General features: G+C 35.3%; 1 protein-coding gene across 1 annotated transcript in view; it reads right to left on the bottom strand.

The window, feature by feature from the left end:
- APOB (apolipoprotein B) overlaps nt 1–17,134 on the bottom strand; it is a 37,576-nt gene extending 20,442 nt beyond the window's left edge. Inside the window, exons 1-19 of the mRNA XM_040553319.1 lie at nt 17,077–17,134; nt 15,406–15,444; nt 12,600–12,715; nt 11,624–11,769; nt 10,383–10,536; nt 10,042–10,197; nt 8,905–9,029; nt 8,632–8,717; nt 7,675–7,894; nt 6,479–6,706; nt 6,251–6,368; nt 6,006–6,152; nt 4,701–4,909; nt 4,105–4,342; nt 3,371–3,547; nt 2,876–3,067; nt 2,101–2,268; nt 660–871; nt 224–406 (exon numbers count right to left, since the gene is read on the bottom strand). Coding sequence (XP_040409253.1) covers nt 224–406; nt 660–871; nt 2,101–2,268; nt 2,876–3,067; nt 3,371–3,547; nt 4,105–4,342; nt 4,701–4,909; nt 6,006–6,152; nt 6,251–6,368; nt 6,479–6,706; nt 7,675–7,894; nt 8,632–8,717; nt 8,905–9,029; nt 10,042–10,197; nt 10,383–10,536; nt 11,624–11,769; nt 12,600–12,715; nt 15,406–15,444; nt 17,077–17,134 — 2,972 coding nt within the window. The remainder of the gene's footprint in view (nt 1–223; nt 407–659; nt 872–2,100; nt 2,269–2,875; nt 3,068–3,370; nt 3,548–4,104; nt 4,343–4,700; nt 4,910–6,005; nt 6,153–6,250; nt 6,369–6,478; nt 6,707–7,674; nt 7,895–8,631; nt 8,718–8,904; nt 9,030–10,041; nt 10,198–10,382; nt 10,537–11,623; nt 11,770–12,599; nt 12,716–15,405; nt 15,445–17,076) is intronic.
- Nucleotides 17,135–17,365: the final 231 nt, after the last annotated feature.

Genomic DNA, 17,365 nt, shown 5'->3' with positions numbered 1-17,365 from the left:
TAAAGAAGGAGTAAACAAATGTCTTATAAATAACTGATTTTGCCATGACCACAAACAGTAGAAAACATACAATTCTCAATAGCTCTCATTCTGATCAGCTCATGTCTGTAATTTGAAGATTTTTAAAGGTAAGATTTATATGAGAGTGTACTGTAGACACTAAGCTCTGAGAAGGAAGGTTATTTAACACAAAATAGACATAGTCAAAGCTTTTCTAACTTACCTGGTTTCTCCAGTCAAGGGATAATATGGAGCTGCATCTGTGGCACTGGCATTAGAGTACAATAATTTGGTGCAGAAATTTAGACCAGCAATGAGAGGCTTGCATGACGTCCAGAACTCTCGGTTCTCAATCAGAGGTGGAATCTCTTCAGTTTTGGTTGGAGACACCAAATGTAATGTGTTGCTGGAACAGGAAAGTGAGCCATTTATTCCCAGGACAGGTGTTCAGATATTACACATATGTTGTGTGATTAGTAAGGTTACAAAGTTACTTTTTGAATAAAAATAACTTACTGAGGAAGGGGCTTAATGAAATAACATTTGGTAGTTAGCAGGCATTGCTATTGCAATAATTTAATGTGAGAGAATAAAAAAATAAAAAAAGAGAAGGGAAGGCAAGAACACAGCATTGAAAGTTCTCATTGAGTTCCCATTACCTGACACTGAGGAGCTTTGTTGGGGTCTTTGGAGCAGGAATGCTGAATTTCAGCTGTCCAGCTTTCACACTAACATGTGCTTCAATTCCAGACTCATGGAATATATTGGAATTCATCTCCACGCCACTTCTAGCAAATTCAGGCATGTTTATTCCCAGGTGTGTTACAAACTCAACTGCTACTGAAGGTTTAGCAATGAGTTCTGCTTGCATCTATTTAATAAAACCAAAAAGATGTATTTTTACAATACGCTTCCTATACTTTTTAGAAAACAAACATAATACCCTCATTATTGATAAACTAAAGGTAGGTTTTGTATAATTGATTTTGCTATTCAAAATAATTGATTCCCAAGTCACATCAGCTGAGGGAGCACATAAGTGGTAACTGTCATGTAGCAAATACAGCAAGATAATATCACCAAGAAACCTTATCTACTTTACTGTACAAGTACTCATGCTGCAGAAGGAAAGTATGTTAAGCTACTTGCATGTATTTTTAAATAATGGCTCTGAAAAGAAAAAACATTGTAGAAAAAAATATAGCAATTTTCAAAAGCAATGAGTAAGGTATTTGGAAAAAAAAAATGGATCCAAGATTTGAAATTCTCTAAACAGAAGGCAGCTAATTTTCAAGCCTTTGTTTAGCTATTACAGAAAGAAGGGACAGAATGCAATATTCTGGAAAACACTCCACAAGATACTAAAAAGCAGCCAATAATAACTTTGAGGGCATTTTTTAAAATGTTTACTTAAATACTGTGTATGTTAAGAAATTAAAAGTTTATGTGAACTGCAACTATTGAGAACTTTATATAAAATATTGACTAAAATAGAGTAAAATAGTTACTAAAACTGGAAAAAAGAATATAAATATTTCATTTAAAATTTTCCACTCTAACTGGAGAATTAATTTTGTCACACCCTCTTTAACTTTTAAAATGTTAAAATATGTTTAATTTCATATAAAAAATGTTTCCTTTAGCTCATTTTTTCAATATTTAATTGTAAAGCAAATTTTTCACTTTGATTTGGTTACATCAAAAATTTTTATTAACTGGTCTGGAAAACTAATTCACTTGCTGTAGCTTTTGCACTACTCTCATTTTGAAAGCATACATAGAGAACTACACAGAGATTAAAAGGATTATTGTAAAAGGGTGATTAAAGTACATTTCATTCATACATTTCATTATATCTCGTATTTAATTTATCATATGTATTACTTCTCACTTCAATGTAAATATCCACATATTCACTGGTAATGTAAACTACCACATATTAACCTCTAATAAGTTAGGGGTTTTTTTGTTTTGTTTTTGTTTTTTGACTTCAAGAATATTTTGTAGTCTTTAACATTCTTTTGGTGTTACAGTCTAATCCCTAAACAAGATTGTAGATTAATAGGAGAAGACGGAACAAAGAGAGCTGTTGAGACTTACACTTTTTTGATGAAGCTTCACAGCTACTTTGGCACCAGGTGTCGCTATTCCGGACAAGGCAAACTTCAGTTGCAAACCTGCTCCAGTTGGGAGCTCAAACTCATTGTCCATGAACATGTAATGGACAAATAAGTCTCTGTCAACACCTTTTGAGATGGCCTGTGCAATCTGCGAATCAAACAAGGAAATTAACAGATCTATGCTGGATTCTACATTTTATCTCCTGTCTTGACATACACATATGAAAGTGAGTTGGTTTAGATGACATGTAACATACTGGCTTCTCCAAAATCAATGGCAAAACACTTTTTGGCTTAATTGAAAGCAGCATTTTACTAAATACTCCTAAACTGTACTACATCTCCTTTTCTTTTTAAGATGATAGACTATTGTTTAATATTAATGTACATTTTTCATAATAAAAAAACTAGTAATATAACATATTGGCAAGCACTGAGATTTTGGGCATTGTTTCAGTAGATATCTCAGTCATACAATAAGATCTGAACCCGCCTTTTTTTCTGCCCTTCCATTCACCCATCTTCCAGGAGGACTCCACTTGGTTATTAAGGGGTCTTTATAGGTTCCTCAGAGTCCTTCAGACTACATTTTGGTATTTCATTTTAAATAATTTTATTTTTATGTGACCAGCACTGGCATCAAATATCCATTCTTTACATAGAATGGATATAGATCAACACAATCTAAACTTTAAAAAAATTGTAGAAAAAAAAACCACAAATGAATAACACATATTAGTACACCAGAAACATACCATTTCAGGAATACTCTGAAGAGTTTTAATGCTCTTTAAAAGCATGCTTCCCAGCAATTTGAAATCATTGAGTTTCAAGTACCCAAGTTCTTCTCCCAGGATTCTCAGATATGCTCTTCCTTCAGGAGCTTCCTTGTTGCTTAATTCTTTTAACAGTTTTTCAAGGTTAAGCATTATTGCTTTCATGACCTCCTGAAAATTCAGTCAGAAAGTAGTAAAGTAGATTTATGAGAAATCTGTAAGATCACGCATCTAGAACAATTACTCGGTTAATGTTAGGTAATCTGCACGTGCAGTTCTTGCCATTTTGTCTGCTTCCAGACAAAGGCCTCTCCCACATGCAATTACAAAAGAGCATTGCTAAATAGCATTAAGGATTTCCATTTTATCGTACCAGAAAAGGAGAAAGCTCAGATACAATAAGCATGTAAATGCTGCAATTACTGAGTAAATATAGGAATGCTGTACTGCACAGATAATGTTTTCAAACTGTACCTGATCCTGCTTGCCATCCTGGGAGTAACCAAAGTAGTCAAAGAGAGCTTTGGAAACCTGCTCTGGCACTCTGCCGTCAACCCAGTACAGGGCCTTGCTTGCAGTGTCTGGGAAAAATCCTTTCTCTCCAAACAAAGCTTCCAGTGTTGGTTCAAAACCCTTTCCATCCAAGCCAAGCTGAAATGAACAGAACAATGCCATAACTGAGAGAGCTTCCCCACTTCTTTGGAGCTTTACAACAAACAGACTTTCTAGGGAACAAAAAATGCATTTAAAGTGTATCCTACAAGTCTCTGATTCTTAAGGGAAGATATGCAACAGAAGAGAATACTAGGTCTTACGATTCATTTTCTTTCTTTGTTGAGGTCCAACATAAAACCTACACATAGGCTGTATCTCACTTAGAATCTACTATGAGTACTTCAGTGTGCCAGTAATGACTCATTAGCATGAAGTCAATTTGTTACAGATGGGTTCATTTTACCCTAGCTGAGGCGTTCAATAACTCCAACAGGGTCGTCCATCCAGTCAGTGGCAAGTGACATCACATAATGGATGGCTTGCTGTAAAGCCCATTGAGATCAAATGAAAGTCTCCTTGTAAGCATAGTGATCTTTAGATTTCTCCCAAAGCTTGTAAAAACAATACATTATTCACGAAAAGTTGTTATAAGCAAACAGAAGTGAGAAAGAAAACAGCTGAATACTAGCAAAAGCTTTCAGTAATTGTTGTACCTCAAAGATATCGCTTGGGCCAAATCCATATATATCCAGGGTGGTTTTTAGCATAGTCTCTTTAGGAACATAACTGTTTGGATCAAATATCACATTTCCTTCTACTTTGGCAGAGATGGGATCGACTCCAGGTACCGAAACTCTTTTGGAAACCTGATAATTTTGTGAGAATTTTCTGAAATCTTTGGCTGTTGGAACCTCATTTCCTTTCAGAGCTTCTTCAAGCCGGCTTTTAAGACTAGGAAAGAGGATAGCAATGCAAAAATGATTAGTATGAATTCCAGAAATGCATTTAGCTTTAGGTATAAGATTTCTTGTTTCCCTTGTAGACATTCATACAACTAAGGTGACTGTAAATGGCTAGCTCTCTGTACATACTACTAATAAAAATAAGACTAAGGGCAAGAGTGCAAGTTGGCAATGCTCTAACAAAAACATAGATTTACCCAGCTGATGTTCTTCTTCAAACAAACCAAACCAAACCAAACAAACAAACAAACAAAAATGCAAAAACTGCATTTCTAATATAACAACCACTGCAGTTATGGAAAAACTGTTCTTCTTAGGAGAGCAGTATATAACAAAATTTTACTTACTCTTCAATGCCTACTTCTTCAGAGTCTAGGATGTTGGCAATGTGTGAGGCTACAAAGCTTTTCACTTGCTCATTCTTCTCCTTTGTTAGGACTCTCAAAATCTTCGTAAGATCACTTGGGGAAGGATTTTTCATCAGTATGAGATAGGCTGCTAGACGTTTGTCTGCAAGTGCATCCCCTTGGAACACTTTCAAAAGTGCTGACCGGTCCTATGTAAACAGAGAAGGATATGTTTTGCACTGATGAGCTGGCTAGTAGACATAGTGTCAAGCTCCTTTGGGAACATATAGGGTGAAAGAATTTCTAGGATGTATTTTTTTAGGACTGTGTAAATACAGAGCACCTTGTTTCTAAAACTGACCAAATGTTTTTCATAGGTATTATTCTGATAAAGCTTCTTTTCATGGATTTTTTTTTAATAGAAATTACTGTTTTGGTTAAAACAGATTTTCTTATCCTGTATCTGGCAGGTTAATTTTTTTTTTTTTTTTTTAGAATAATGATTTTTTGTTGTTGGGAATCTGAAGTGTTCTGGTGTGTGGAAAAACCTTCAAATTTGGGAAAAAAGAGTATCATTCAGTTTAAGAAAAGAAGGTCATCAAGATATTCTGCTGCAGGAAAATTAAAAACATAGTTTGAAAATAATGAATAACAATAATAAAAAGTCAAAAGTTTTAAATGATACTAAATCTGAGGATGTAAGCTCCAGGTGCTTCCAGGTCCCAGACTCCTTAAACCTTGTCTGGAAACAAGATCTCATCTTTTAGAGTAGGAAATTGTTGATGTTGAAACTGTTTTTCACTATACTTAGCTGAAGTGCACTGTATAATGTCACCCATTCTGTAGGAGGTGCTTTCATATAACTGTGTTATAAACATAAATCTCACTAGTACTGCTAATAACAGTGACAACAAAGTGACAGTATAGAATAGGAACATGATTTTTCTTAGTTAAATCCATTTAAATCTGGATTAATTCCTTAGTTAAACCTAGCTTCAAATAAGAACTTCATTTAAGCTACTCTGACAGGAACAGATCCAAACTTCCCATTTGAATTGAAACTGTCTATATAAAGCAGCTTCATCTCAAAGGAGCAACACCCACCAAATCTGATGTCTGCAGAACTTCTCAGATGTGTGAACAAAAACTAAACTAACTAAAGGAGTTCCAAAAAAGCTGCAGACAGCTAAAAGGGAGATAGAAAAAATATGAATTAATAGGAATGTCCTAGTTTATTCAATTATTTATGTGAACAGTCAGGGTGAACTGAAAGCAGTTTATGCTGGTTCTTGTGACCCAGTTTACCTCTTCAGTAATAGTCATTTTCCTGAATGCCTGGATGGCTGCTTTCTGAACTGAAAGTGATGCAGCTTCATTTCTAATACATGTCTTAAGAGAAGATTTCAGGCTGGGTTTAGCTTTCTCCATTACTGCACCCATGTTTCCAATAGCCTGTCAGTGATAAAAACATAGAAAAATGATAAACTTTTTTTCTCCACCAATAGAAGTAAAATAATACACGTGCTACAATAAGGAAAAAATAAAAATACCCTAAGTGTGAGGTATGTGAGTTCAGCATCCCCAGAACAATCAGTGCCAAGCAGTGACATCATGAAGTCTGCAACATTCATTATTTCCTCTGTCACAATCATCTTCTCATTATAGAACCTAAAGCAACAGAGATATTAGAAACAAAAGGAGAAAATAGGAAATGCCTATTTATTTTTGTAATATTTTCTTGAGGTTATTTTGTAAAATTACATGCTACCATTACTTACTTAGTAACAGAATGACTCAAGCCATAAAAACAAGCTCTACTTGGCTGATACTGGGCCATGTTAAGAATTTCCCGTATTCTTTCTGGAGTTGGAGAAGGCAATAGTGCCAGTGTGTATGTAACCAAGTCTACCACAAGTGGATTCACGTTTCCAGTTCTCAGTATTTGAAGAATGGCACTATAGCACTCTGGAGTCCCACACTGAGTCAGAGCCTGAACTGTGAAGGAACTGAAAAGAAAAGGGATGGCCTTGGTTAATTAATTCCTTGTTTGCTGTTATCCTTGCATGCTTCATGTCTGAAAGAAACATTTGACGTGTTTATTAAGGTGTGTTAATATAAATCATGTATGCTAATGTGTGACTGGAAGCAAGTCATGCAATTGCTTATCAGAAACAAGTTTCTTAGTTTTACAAGCTACAATGTAATGACTAGATATGAACAAGAATAAAGTATTAACAATACTGTCATTACACAGGCATATCTTTTTTTTCTCCACAACCTCAGACTTTCCCATACCTCTCCGTATTAAAATATATTGAACTAGCCTGAGGCTCTGATCCTTCAACAGACTGAAGGCATGAAGTATGTGTAAGTCCAGCCAGGACAGGAATAGTCTGGGTGGGGAGTGGAGGACAGACCAAAGATTTGTGCCCTCATGTCTCAAAAAATCTCACTTTCAATACTGTGTTCTTGGAAATTGGTATTACATTGTCCTTGAGAAAAATTAGATAAAAGATATTTGGCTGTAATAACATATTCACTGGATTGCATCAGGCGTACACACTTGGGATGGTGGTTGGGAGAAAAACTCTGTGCTGTGCTTCAACTCTAATTTATAGTTCAGCTTTTCCAGTAAGATTGGCAGATTTGAGCATATAATGATCAAGCAATATTAGTACTTCACAGAAACCTAGAACTTTCAGACCTATTTAAATTCTTATATTGTTTTCATATATTTAATGTTCAAGTTGTCATTACCATCCAAGAATTTCTGATGGAAAAATATTAAATTCAAAGTTCTTACTTACTCTCATTTCTCTCTCTAGAAAATTAGTATGATACTTATCTTTATGAAAGACAATCTTTACATCCATTAAACTACAATTTAAAGGAGTGTGAAGCAAATCAACTTTGAAATTATTTTGCTATGTATTTGATACATGTTGTATTTGTATAATGAACTGTTGGAACATACCTTGAAGTTTCCATCATCTTTGGTACAAGAGAGCCAAGAGTGGTGTTGTGTAAACTTCTAAGTCCAGAAACAAATTTGTAAAAGAGTCTTGCTCTCTGCTGGTTTTGCTGGGAGGCTGCAAGTTTCTGCAGTTCTTGAAGAATTTTCAAAACAGCATCACCCTGACGAGAAAATTTGGCATCTGCAACTTCCAGGGCAAGTCCTTTCTCTTCCAGTTCATCTAGCAATGAAAAAATAGCATTCTTTATATCTTTATCAAGGACCTGTGTTCATTTTTACCTTTTGCTATACGCAATATAATTAATATCAACACTGTAGATTGTTTTATACCACAACTGATGAAATTTAACAGCTGAAGAGTTTGTAAAAATAATGGAATAGAGTTTAAATACAATTCTCTCCAAAGCAGAATCATGATACTTATTTGCATAAAATTTCTTAAAATTTCGTGAAAACATTTCCTTGACACCTTTCATATTAGCAGAGTTTGCTTTTCTAACTTTTAATGAACGTATCTTAGGAGAAATATACTCTGACTAGGAATAAGAATTGCATTTTAAAGAAGGGTTTTTCAGAACCTAATTATAGAAATCATGAACTGTTTAGATTTGGCAGCTGAAGTTAAAAGCTGCAAAAGGAATTATGGTTAACTAAGAAAGTATTATTAAGCTCATTTCCAAAAAGATTAAATTATTTTCCAGACTATTTATAACTTTTTAACTATAAAGATTAATTTCAAAATTAAAATAAAAAGACAAAGATCATTTAGAATTTCAAAGTGTTTTTAAATTTTTCAATTTTCCCCTGCTTCTACCCAAATCTTTTTTATGTCTAAATCAATGAAGATTCATTAAAATTTGTTTTAATTTTTTGGTGCCCTCAAACACATCTTTAATGAATTCACTGTTACAAAAAAAAGTTCCCGTATTTGACATTTATTGAGAATCGCAGTTGTACCTCCATCAAAATTTCTGTTATTGATCTTTGGAGTATCTTCAAGCTTCAGTGTCTGGTTGACCTCTGTCATCATACCATAACGATTTCTAGCAAACAAAGAAATATTCAGAGCTTTAGATGAGTCTAAATACCTTTGAGGGATCTTGCTATGCTTTTTGCCTCCTTGAGAACAAAATGCATATTTGGGGAAGAAGTCATGGCAGAATTTAATACATCATCATTCTAAATAAATATTAATTTTAGAAGTGTTATATTTAGTAGTGAGCAACCTACTTGTATGAGGAAGGCAGAAACAGGTGTTTTTCACTGCAGACAACATCTCTTATATGCCTTTTCTTTGCATCAATATTGTAATGACAGAATTGAGTACTACTCAAAAGGGTAGATAATGGGATGTTCTGTAAAATAAACAATATGGCAGTCATTTTATTGAATAATATAGGAACAAACATAGTTTTACAGGCTGCCACACATCTTCTGTAATGTTAACAGTTACAGTATATTGAAAATGATGGTGCATAACTGTAATCATTCTCACACAAAGAGGAAATTGTGCTAGTAGTAATCTTTATTCTTAAGTCTCTTCACAGGCAAAAATCCCACTGAAGTTTTTCCTCTGGCCTCACTGTGATGTTTGGCTTAGTAGTTACTTCATGATCGATCCCCTGTTGCTTACGATAAAGGACTCATTCATATGAACTAGTTTGTAATTTTTAAAGTAGTTCAGGCCCCGCATAAAAGCTGATGTTCTTTGTAATTTCACTCTTATTATACACATTTTAAAGATTTCTACAACAAGCTGTAGAAGTGGCAGAAATCAATAAATGTATTTTTTCAGAACTATATGAAGTCCTGTGTTTTTCCTTTTTTTTTAGGAAAAACACTCAAAGGCACAGATGCCATGTTATCAGGAAGAAGTCTGCAAATATTCATGGAAGCAACTGCATTTGATCATTGTGGATTCCTAATAGCCTGAACAGTACGTCAAAACTTTTACTTTAGGGCAGAGAGCCCTGTCCTGCACATCACAAAAATATCAGGGTGTTGGTGGACTGTATGTTTTACGTGAAATGGAAATATTGAAAATTTTGACCCACTAAACAAACAATTTGTACATGATCTGATAGGTTATTGTGTAATCAATAGTACCAACTCCCCTATAGAAGACAAACTATGAGATGGTCTCCTCTAAAAAATCATGAGAAGAACATGGAAGATGGTACTTATATTATTTTTGTCTGCATCTGTTCTTCTCTATTGACAGCCAGCAAAATCACAGTCTGTTCTTACGCAAGGGTACAGAAAACCTATTGAAGCTTTTATAAGATAAATACAAAATTAGTAGTTGTTTATCATTTTAAGTGATGCAGTGAAGAATGTTATATTACAGAATTTTAGTGGTATACTTACTAATCCCTTCACAACGGCAATGGGACTGACATAGTCTCTGATTGGGCTGAAATTGTCACAGATTTTAAGGTTCCTGTTAATTGATATATCTTCTGCAACATTTCCTTTCCTGGATTTGAATTCAACCTCAGTGTCGCACTTTCCATATATAGTATCCTGGAGAGAAGAAAGAAATTGGTACCTTTATTCATGCTGTCAGACATTTTCTGATCTAGCAGAAACGCACCCTCTCTCATTTGAATTTCCAGGTCTTCTGAAAATTATATTTAGGAGTAATTCTACTAGGTGAGATTTCTTCCATTTGTTAAGGAAATAATGTGAATGGTTTTCAAAATACTTACCATAGAAATTGTTTTTACATTTTCCACTGTTTCTGTTGGCACGAGCAGAGCTGAGATAATCCCTCTCTTGAGATTCAGGACATTCAAAGGTTCATCCTTCTCTGGATACAGCTTGACTTTTGTTCCATCCTGAATGCTGAATTTTAGCTCATGTCTGTCCAAAAAATCCCCAACATTAGTATGAAAACATGTCAAAACCACATGGTGAAGAACATGCTATCAATAAAATGATGGGCTACACCTAAAGCATCACATTTATTTTGGTCTATGATTATTTATTATTCATTGTTACTACTATTACAAAGTCTTACTATTAAAGTAGGTATTTCCCAGCAAAATTCTAACCAAGGACATTCTGATATCACCAGACTACGTCATCTAAGGACAAGTAAATATCAGGAGCAATGGCTGGAAGTTGGAATTGCACAAATTCAGAGAGGAGATAAGCAAATTTTTAGAATGAGGTAATTATTAACTACTGCAATAGGCTACAAAAAGATGGGAAAGATTCTCTGCTAGTTGCGGTTTTTAAATAAAACCGTGATTGTTTTCTGAAAAAAATATTTTAACACTTCCTTAAGCTGTTTTAAAATCTATGGCTTAAAATGGCTTGGGAAACAAGAGGAAGTGGATAGTGAGGCGCTGAAGCATGCATAAAGGGGCATGAATACAACACACTAAAGAGCACTGAGGTCTAGCTGGGTGGAGGAAATAATAGCAGTAAGCTACGAAAGCAGATAAGTAAGGAAAAGATAAGTCCCATAGGTCATTAAAGATCATGATAGGAAAACTGGACTTCAGTCTCAAATGCCTTTCTGTTGCACAGTCTTTGTACCATATCAGCAATGGAAAATGATCTCAAAATGGCTGCAGACAGCCATTTGAGAATTTCCTTATAAGAAGGAACCTTCCACTTGCAGTAATCTATTGGGAGACTAACCAACAGTTTCATTATGTAAATGACACAAATTACAAAGACATTCTAAGTGAAAATTCTGGATAGAAAAAAAAAAAACAACACTTCCCTAGTCACAACCGAGAACTGTATCAAGTTAGCCCTAAATATAATAGAGAGAGTATTGCTGTGGAAATAGCGTATAAACCTGCCACCTTATCATCAGTGTGTTTTAAGCCTGGAAGAGCATAGTCAGGGCTGTAACATTACCAGCTGTTCAGTGTCAAGGCTACAGGTATTGATGTATTGATATCGATGTATTGTACTGATAATTGATATTGCTTACTTGGACATGGCATTTGCAAAGTCTTCAGAGTTCTTTGACTTTTTCAGCATGGATCTTCCCTCAGCGTCAACACCAAACGTCTCCCTTAGGGAGCAATGCATTGTCCTCAGGATGAAGTGGCACAGCTGTGGTACCTCCAGTTCAACCTGAAAACACAAACAGGATGTGTTTATCTGTTTTTTCATTACCATGTTTCCAGATCCAGTTTTGAGAACATAGTCTTCCTTGGCTTGGTAAATTGTCAGAATTGTGCTGATAGCAGCTCTTGGGAAAGATTCCAAACTGCTCTAAACAGCTTAAGGTAGCTTGAGGTAGAAGACTTGAAAGCAGGTATTGGCTTGGCTAATGGCATGGAGTATACACACGGTAAACAAGCAACCTAGGTTCTGAAAATTTATAGTACTAGAAAAATTGTATGAAAACTTGAGTCATTATAATGATTGATGTTTAGACTGTCAAATTGTGTCAGCTAAATACAGAATACTTTCCCCATCTACTCAACTTCTGAAAAAACATTTAAAAAGGAATATTTTTGGCAAGCTGGTGCAGGATCAGGATGGACATTAGTTTAATGCCCTGTGGAGCCTTTTACCCCTACTGCACTGATCCTGGCCTGACTATTACCACCAACAGGTGACCAAGTGGTCTTCATGGCATCAGCGAGCTGTCTTAGTTTAACCTCTAGAATTGTTTGATACACATTCAGCCTGGTAGCGAAGCAAAGTTCAACTACCAGGTCTTCTTCCTCTCTCCCCTAAAAGTACAGCCAGATCAAGACAGAACACTAATATAGTGGTATGAAGGTATGAAGTGCCTTCTGTCTAGAATAGGGAGGGTTAGTCTTCAGGGCTCTCAACATGTACTTTCAAAAGAATAATCCTGTTTGGAAAAACACTGAAGGATGTTTCTCAGTTGCCAGCTCCTATGTTACTCAGTATACAGTCCCAATGAGTTGTATTTACCCTCTTTTCCTTACCTTGCAGGTGATCTTTGAACCGCTTCGAGAATCTGCTGTTCCCGTGATTCCATTTGATGTTTCTGCTTCATATAAGTAAACATATTTCCTGAGGTGTTTAAATCTGGTTGCATCTTCTGCAATTAGGAAAGCAAGAGAGCTTTTATCACTTAGTAGGATTATGCATATTGAGATCCTTACAATACATACTTAATGTCGTGTAACTAAAATGAATGCCCCTCATAAAGGAAGCATAAGTGCCCCACTACTCTCTTTTATACTTGCAATAGGGGAGTTTTTAGACAGAGAAGTAATGCCTTCATGTCAGCTGGATATTTTCTAAAGTAGCTATAGCTCAGACAAAAATTTTTGGAGGAAGCATAAGTTTTTGGGTCCAATGCTGTATAGAATGAGAACTGACAATATGACCCCACCTGGCCTCAAAATCACACCTAATTGAGTTAATGACAGAACCAGCAGAAAAGTTAGGATGTGGAACCGTTTTAAGAATGACCCCATTACTTTAAAAATAAACTAATCAAATGGCAGTTTTTAAATTCTTAATAAAATGAATAAAATCACCTAAGACTTTTGCCTAATAATTCAAAGATGCAAGAAACTCTTTACCTAAATCACATGGGAAAGACTGAAAACAAATAAACACAGAAAGGGATAGAACATCAAAAGTAGCTTTCTCCATTACCATTTTACTATTTCATCTGAATCTACAGAACATCTTCCTGAAATGTGATATACTGTAATGAATTCACTTAGTAGATCAATGATTTTCACTAGAGTAGACTTTTTAATGGTGTTAAATTTTTGCTATATAAAATTTGCTATATAAAGACCATCTACTGCAAGACAAAACCACTCAGTTTTTGAGCGAGGATAAGGCAGGAGGAAGGATTAGTAGAGGTGTTTCTCTTTTATATCAAAGGAAGCCATAAAACATAATGGGATTCCTCAAAAGGATGAATTTCACCATTATTTAATGTGTTGCTGTTGTTTTCAGAGGCAATTTGTCTGTAATTTTAAATCCTACAAGCAAAAATGAACATCATAACAGAGACATAAAGAAAGAATATTTTGGCTCAGTGTCAAATACAGAGCTATAAGATATTCTTTTTGTTTCTGGAATGTATAATGTAGGCCATATAATATCCTCAGGTACAATTCACTCCCATTATATTTACAGGCATCATTTTAAACTAAACATATGATCAGGTATTTTCAGTGACTGTGTTAAAGCATTTTAGCTGTATCTGAACCTGAAATAACTGTTCCTTCTGTTCGGACTGAGCAGCTCACTGCTACTGTGACATTACAGTGATGCCAAGTGAAACTCATTTTCCTAAATATCTACTATGTGGTTATTTGTGACTGTCTCAACATATCTGATCTACTTTTGCAGAAGAAAAAGGTACAGTCATCTTGCTATAAACCCAAATGCCCACCATCAAATCTGTATGATTTTGCTTGCCTACACCTGCCATCAATGTAGGTGTACTCTTCCTCTTTTATAAAATATTTATCATGTCACAGGGCAAATGAAATGGCATCTTGTCATATATACCACAGAATTGCATACTTAGAGAGGAGAATGGAACATTACTACGGATATTGTATTTCCTCACTGGACTATAATTTTTATAAGCTTTAACTATTTTAATAGTGTTTTAACTAGATTACTTTCAGGAAAGTGCTCGACAATTAATATAATATAATTAATACTTGCTACCATATAGTAACCAGCATTACTGACAAACATTTGACAAATGATTTAAGTCATCTAATTAACCTTAAATTTAACTGCAGTAAAAAAAATCACCACTATCCCCGTTACTTTTTACTGTCCTGGACTTTATCACTGCTTAGCTGGACATTCTCAGAAATGTTTGCAATACCAATATCTGCTAGGCTAAAGCCAAAAGGCTAATTATTGCTTCATTTTCTGCTTTTGCACAGGAATAGATGGAAAAGGAATACGGAAATGATAAGATTAGAAATGCAAATACCAACGAATTTATTATATCAAAAATACACAAGAAATTGGCAGTGAAGCCCAGAAAAGAATTTGAATTTCTTTCAGGCAGCTGAAATAGCCTCAGTTGCCTGGCGGTGGTGCTAAAGTATCCAACAACTGAAAAAAAAGCCTGAAGATCAAAAGGGACAACGGACAAAACAACTTATTTGGTACTTTGACCCTATGGTGGAACATTATGTGTCTAACCAAGCAGTCAGGGCCAGTCAGAGTTCATTATGGAGATAGGGCATAAAGTCAGCATTTCCTGAGTCTTGACTTGTTTTAAGGAATTGCTGTCCTTGCTGACAGAGTTGATGATTTATTTTGCAGTTATTTAGTTAGATATCCAGCTGCAATTCTGTGAGTTTAGCAGCCACTGTGAAGAGTACATCAGAAGTGAGGTTCAGCTCATGGTAAAGTGTAATGTGCATAACCTCACTAGTAAAGCTTCACATCTGATAAACAGGGATTTCCAGATTAAGGAATTCACACCTGAGAATTAAGAAATTAACAAAACAATAAAAAAAAAAAAAAGCTTCTTAAAGGGAGCTTTTTAAAAAGTTTAGAAACGCTATCTCATCTCTTCTGATTTTACTAAAACTTTTGATATTCTTATGGTTAAGCCTTATGGATAATTAAATACTTAAAATAAATGACAGTTAAGGCTTCAGAATATTGCCATCACTTTTGTTACACTTATTTCTGAGGCAGAAATGTGTGGAATAGGAAAAAGCTTTGAATATTGTATTTAGTTAATATAGCAACATGAGACAACAGAAGCAGATGCAAGAAATCAGTTACTTGAACATCCGGGATTTCCATTTTCAGGTGTTTCTTCTTCTGTAAAGAATAAAAACAAGAATTAAAAGTTGCACAGGCAGTTTATAGTCATAAAGCAAGGACTATGTATATATAAAAGGAAATACTACATTTTCACTGTAAGGCCTGTCTAATTAATACCAACTTTTGATGTACTTTTCACTGAATTAAATTACTTTGATTTACAAGGAGATGGATCAGCTTCTAGGTTGGCAAGTATTTTTAATGGTTCTGTATTACATGAAAAAGTTTAAACAATAGGCACAAAATTCAGAGGTAGACAGATGAAATACACCTTGTAACATAGTTTGCTTGCTTTAAACATTTTGTCTATTTGGAACACAGAAATACTGCATAATGAATGAATGGCTTATTTCGCGTTTTGTACATTTGAAAAATGACAACTTTGATAAGTAATACTACAATTCTCTGCTATTAAACCTTTTTATTCCAAGAATCTTTTTTTGGTAAACAATGTAGGGCAATAAATAGGATTGAATTATATCGATCAAGATAAATATACTTGTTGATTATTTTGTTTAAACAATCAATATGCTTTCTCTGGCAACCAGTGTGAATATTCAGAGTTCACACTTTGGAGAAAAAGAACATGAATTGAAGGACTATTTAATTTAAGAATTGTTTGCTCCATTATGTCTTAGACACATCCCATATGACTATTGTAAATATAATAAAATATATCCTAGTAAGTTTGCTGCACTCATGTGGTGCTATGTCATTCCTTGGACATCACACATGAATGCCAACACTTTTCAGAATATTTCCTGCAGACTTTCCAGGCTTCCATAATGGGAATTCCAAGGCTGACCACTCTATTGTAATATAGTAGCAACAGTAATAACGCTAATATTAAGCATTAGAAACAAGTGCATCGTTCAAAATTTTGTAACATCAGTCAGGAACAGAATGGTAGTCCTGCAAAGGTGTATTTATGCTGACTTGGATCTGCATATAAACCCTGACAGTGGTTCAGAACTGCATAATTGGCCCCAGACTCATTTCCCTCCTTGAGGTTCCTGCAGTCATAACACTACAGTGTCATATTTTGAAAAGTCACTTCTTGGGAAGCAAAGAGATAGCTCACAATACACTGCACCATATTGATCCAGACTGTCTTTTCTGATTTTAGAAGGAAACCTCTGCTGGTCTACTGCTTTTATTACTACTACTGATGGCTGTGTCTCCTTAACACAAAATTGTGTTTCAAACCTAAGTGCTACCTGCCAAATACATTTTGCTTTATTGCTCCCTTTTTTTTTTTTTCACACACCCCAGACATGGTTCAGCAAAACCTGGCATAAGCCTGAACTGTAAGCTGCAGTAGTTCCATGGATGTGAACAAGGACCGCATTACAGAAAAACAATCAGGCCCAAATAAACTACGTGAATTCCTTATAAGTTGTAAAATACATTAAATCTGATCAAAAGGCACCAGAAAACATTTGTGGTTTTTCCTATGTTGGGATCCTCCTATAGTTGCCTAGTCCTCTGAAGGGAAGAGATGGCCTCTTTAACCACACTTACCCTCTCTAATTCTATAAACCACTGTCTTGCTGATTTTTGCATTATCATTGTTTTAACGAGTTCATAAATAAAGCAGCAAAAAGCGCTGCCATAAAAGGCGGTACTTACGTGTGAGAACACCACTGCTGAGCAGCAGCAAGAGCAGCAAGAGCTGCACAGGGCCCATGGCGAGCCCCGAACCCTCTTGCTGCTCTCTCTTTTCCTCTGCTTTTCTTTCCCTCCCCTCTTCACCTCTTCCCTACTGCCTCAGAGGGAGAGTGAGCCTTCTGACTTGGACCTTCACTTATATAGTCTGTAGCAAGCAGCTGAGGCAAACGGTTTAGAAAGCTCGGAGCAAATTGCCAAAGGTCCAAAGGTGAGAGATCTAGATCCTCACTGCGCTCCAAACACCGCACTG

Source organism: Cygnus olor, chromosome 3 (assembly GCF_009769625.2).
Source record: "Cygnus olor isolate bCygOlo1 chromosome 3, bCygOlo1.pri.v2, whole genome shotgun sequence".
Lineage (NCBI taxonomy): Eukaryota > Metazoa > Chordata > Aves > Anseriformes > Anatidae > Cygnus > Cygnus olor.
The sequence above is the reverse complement of the archived record's forward strand: the minus strand, read 5'-3'. Positions and strand labels throughout refer to the sequence as shown.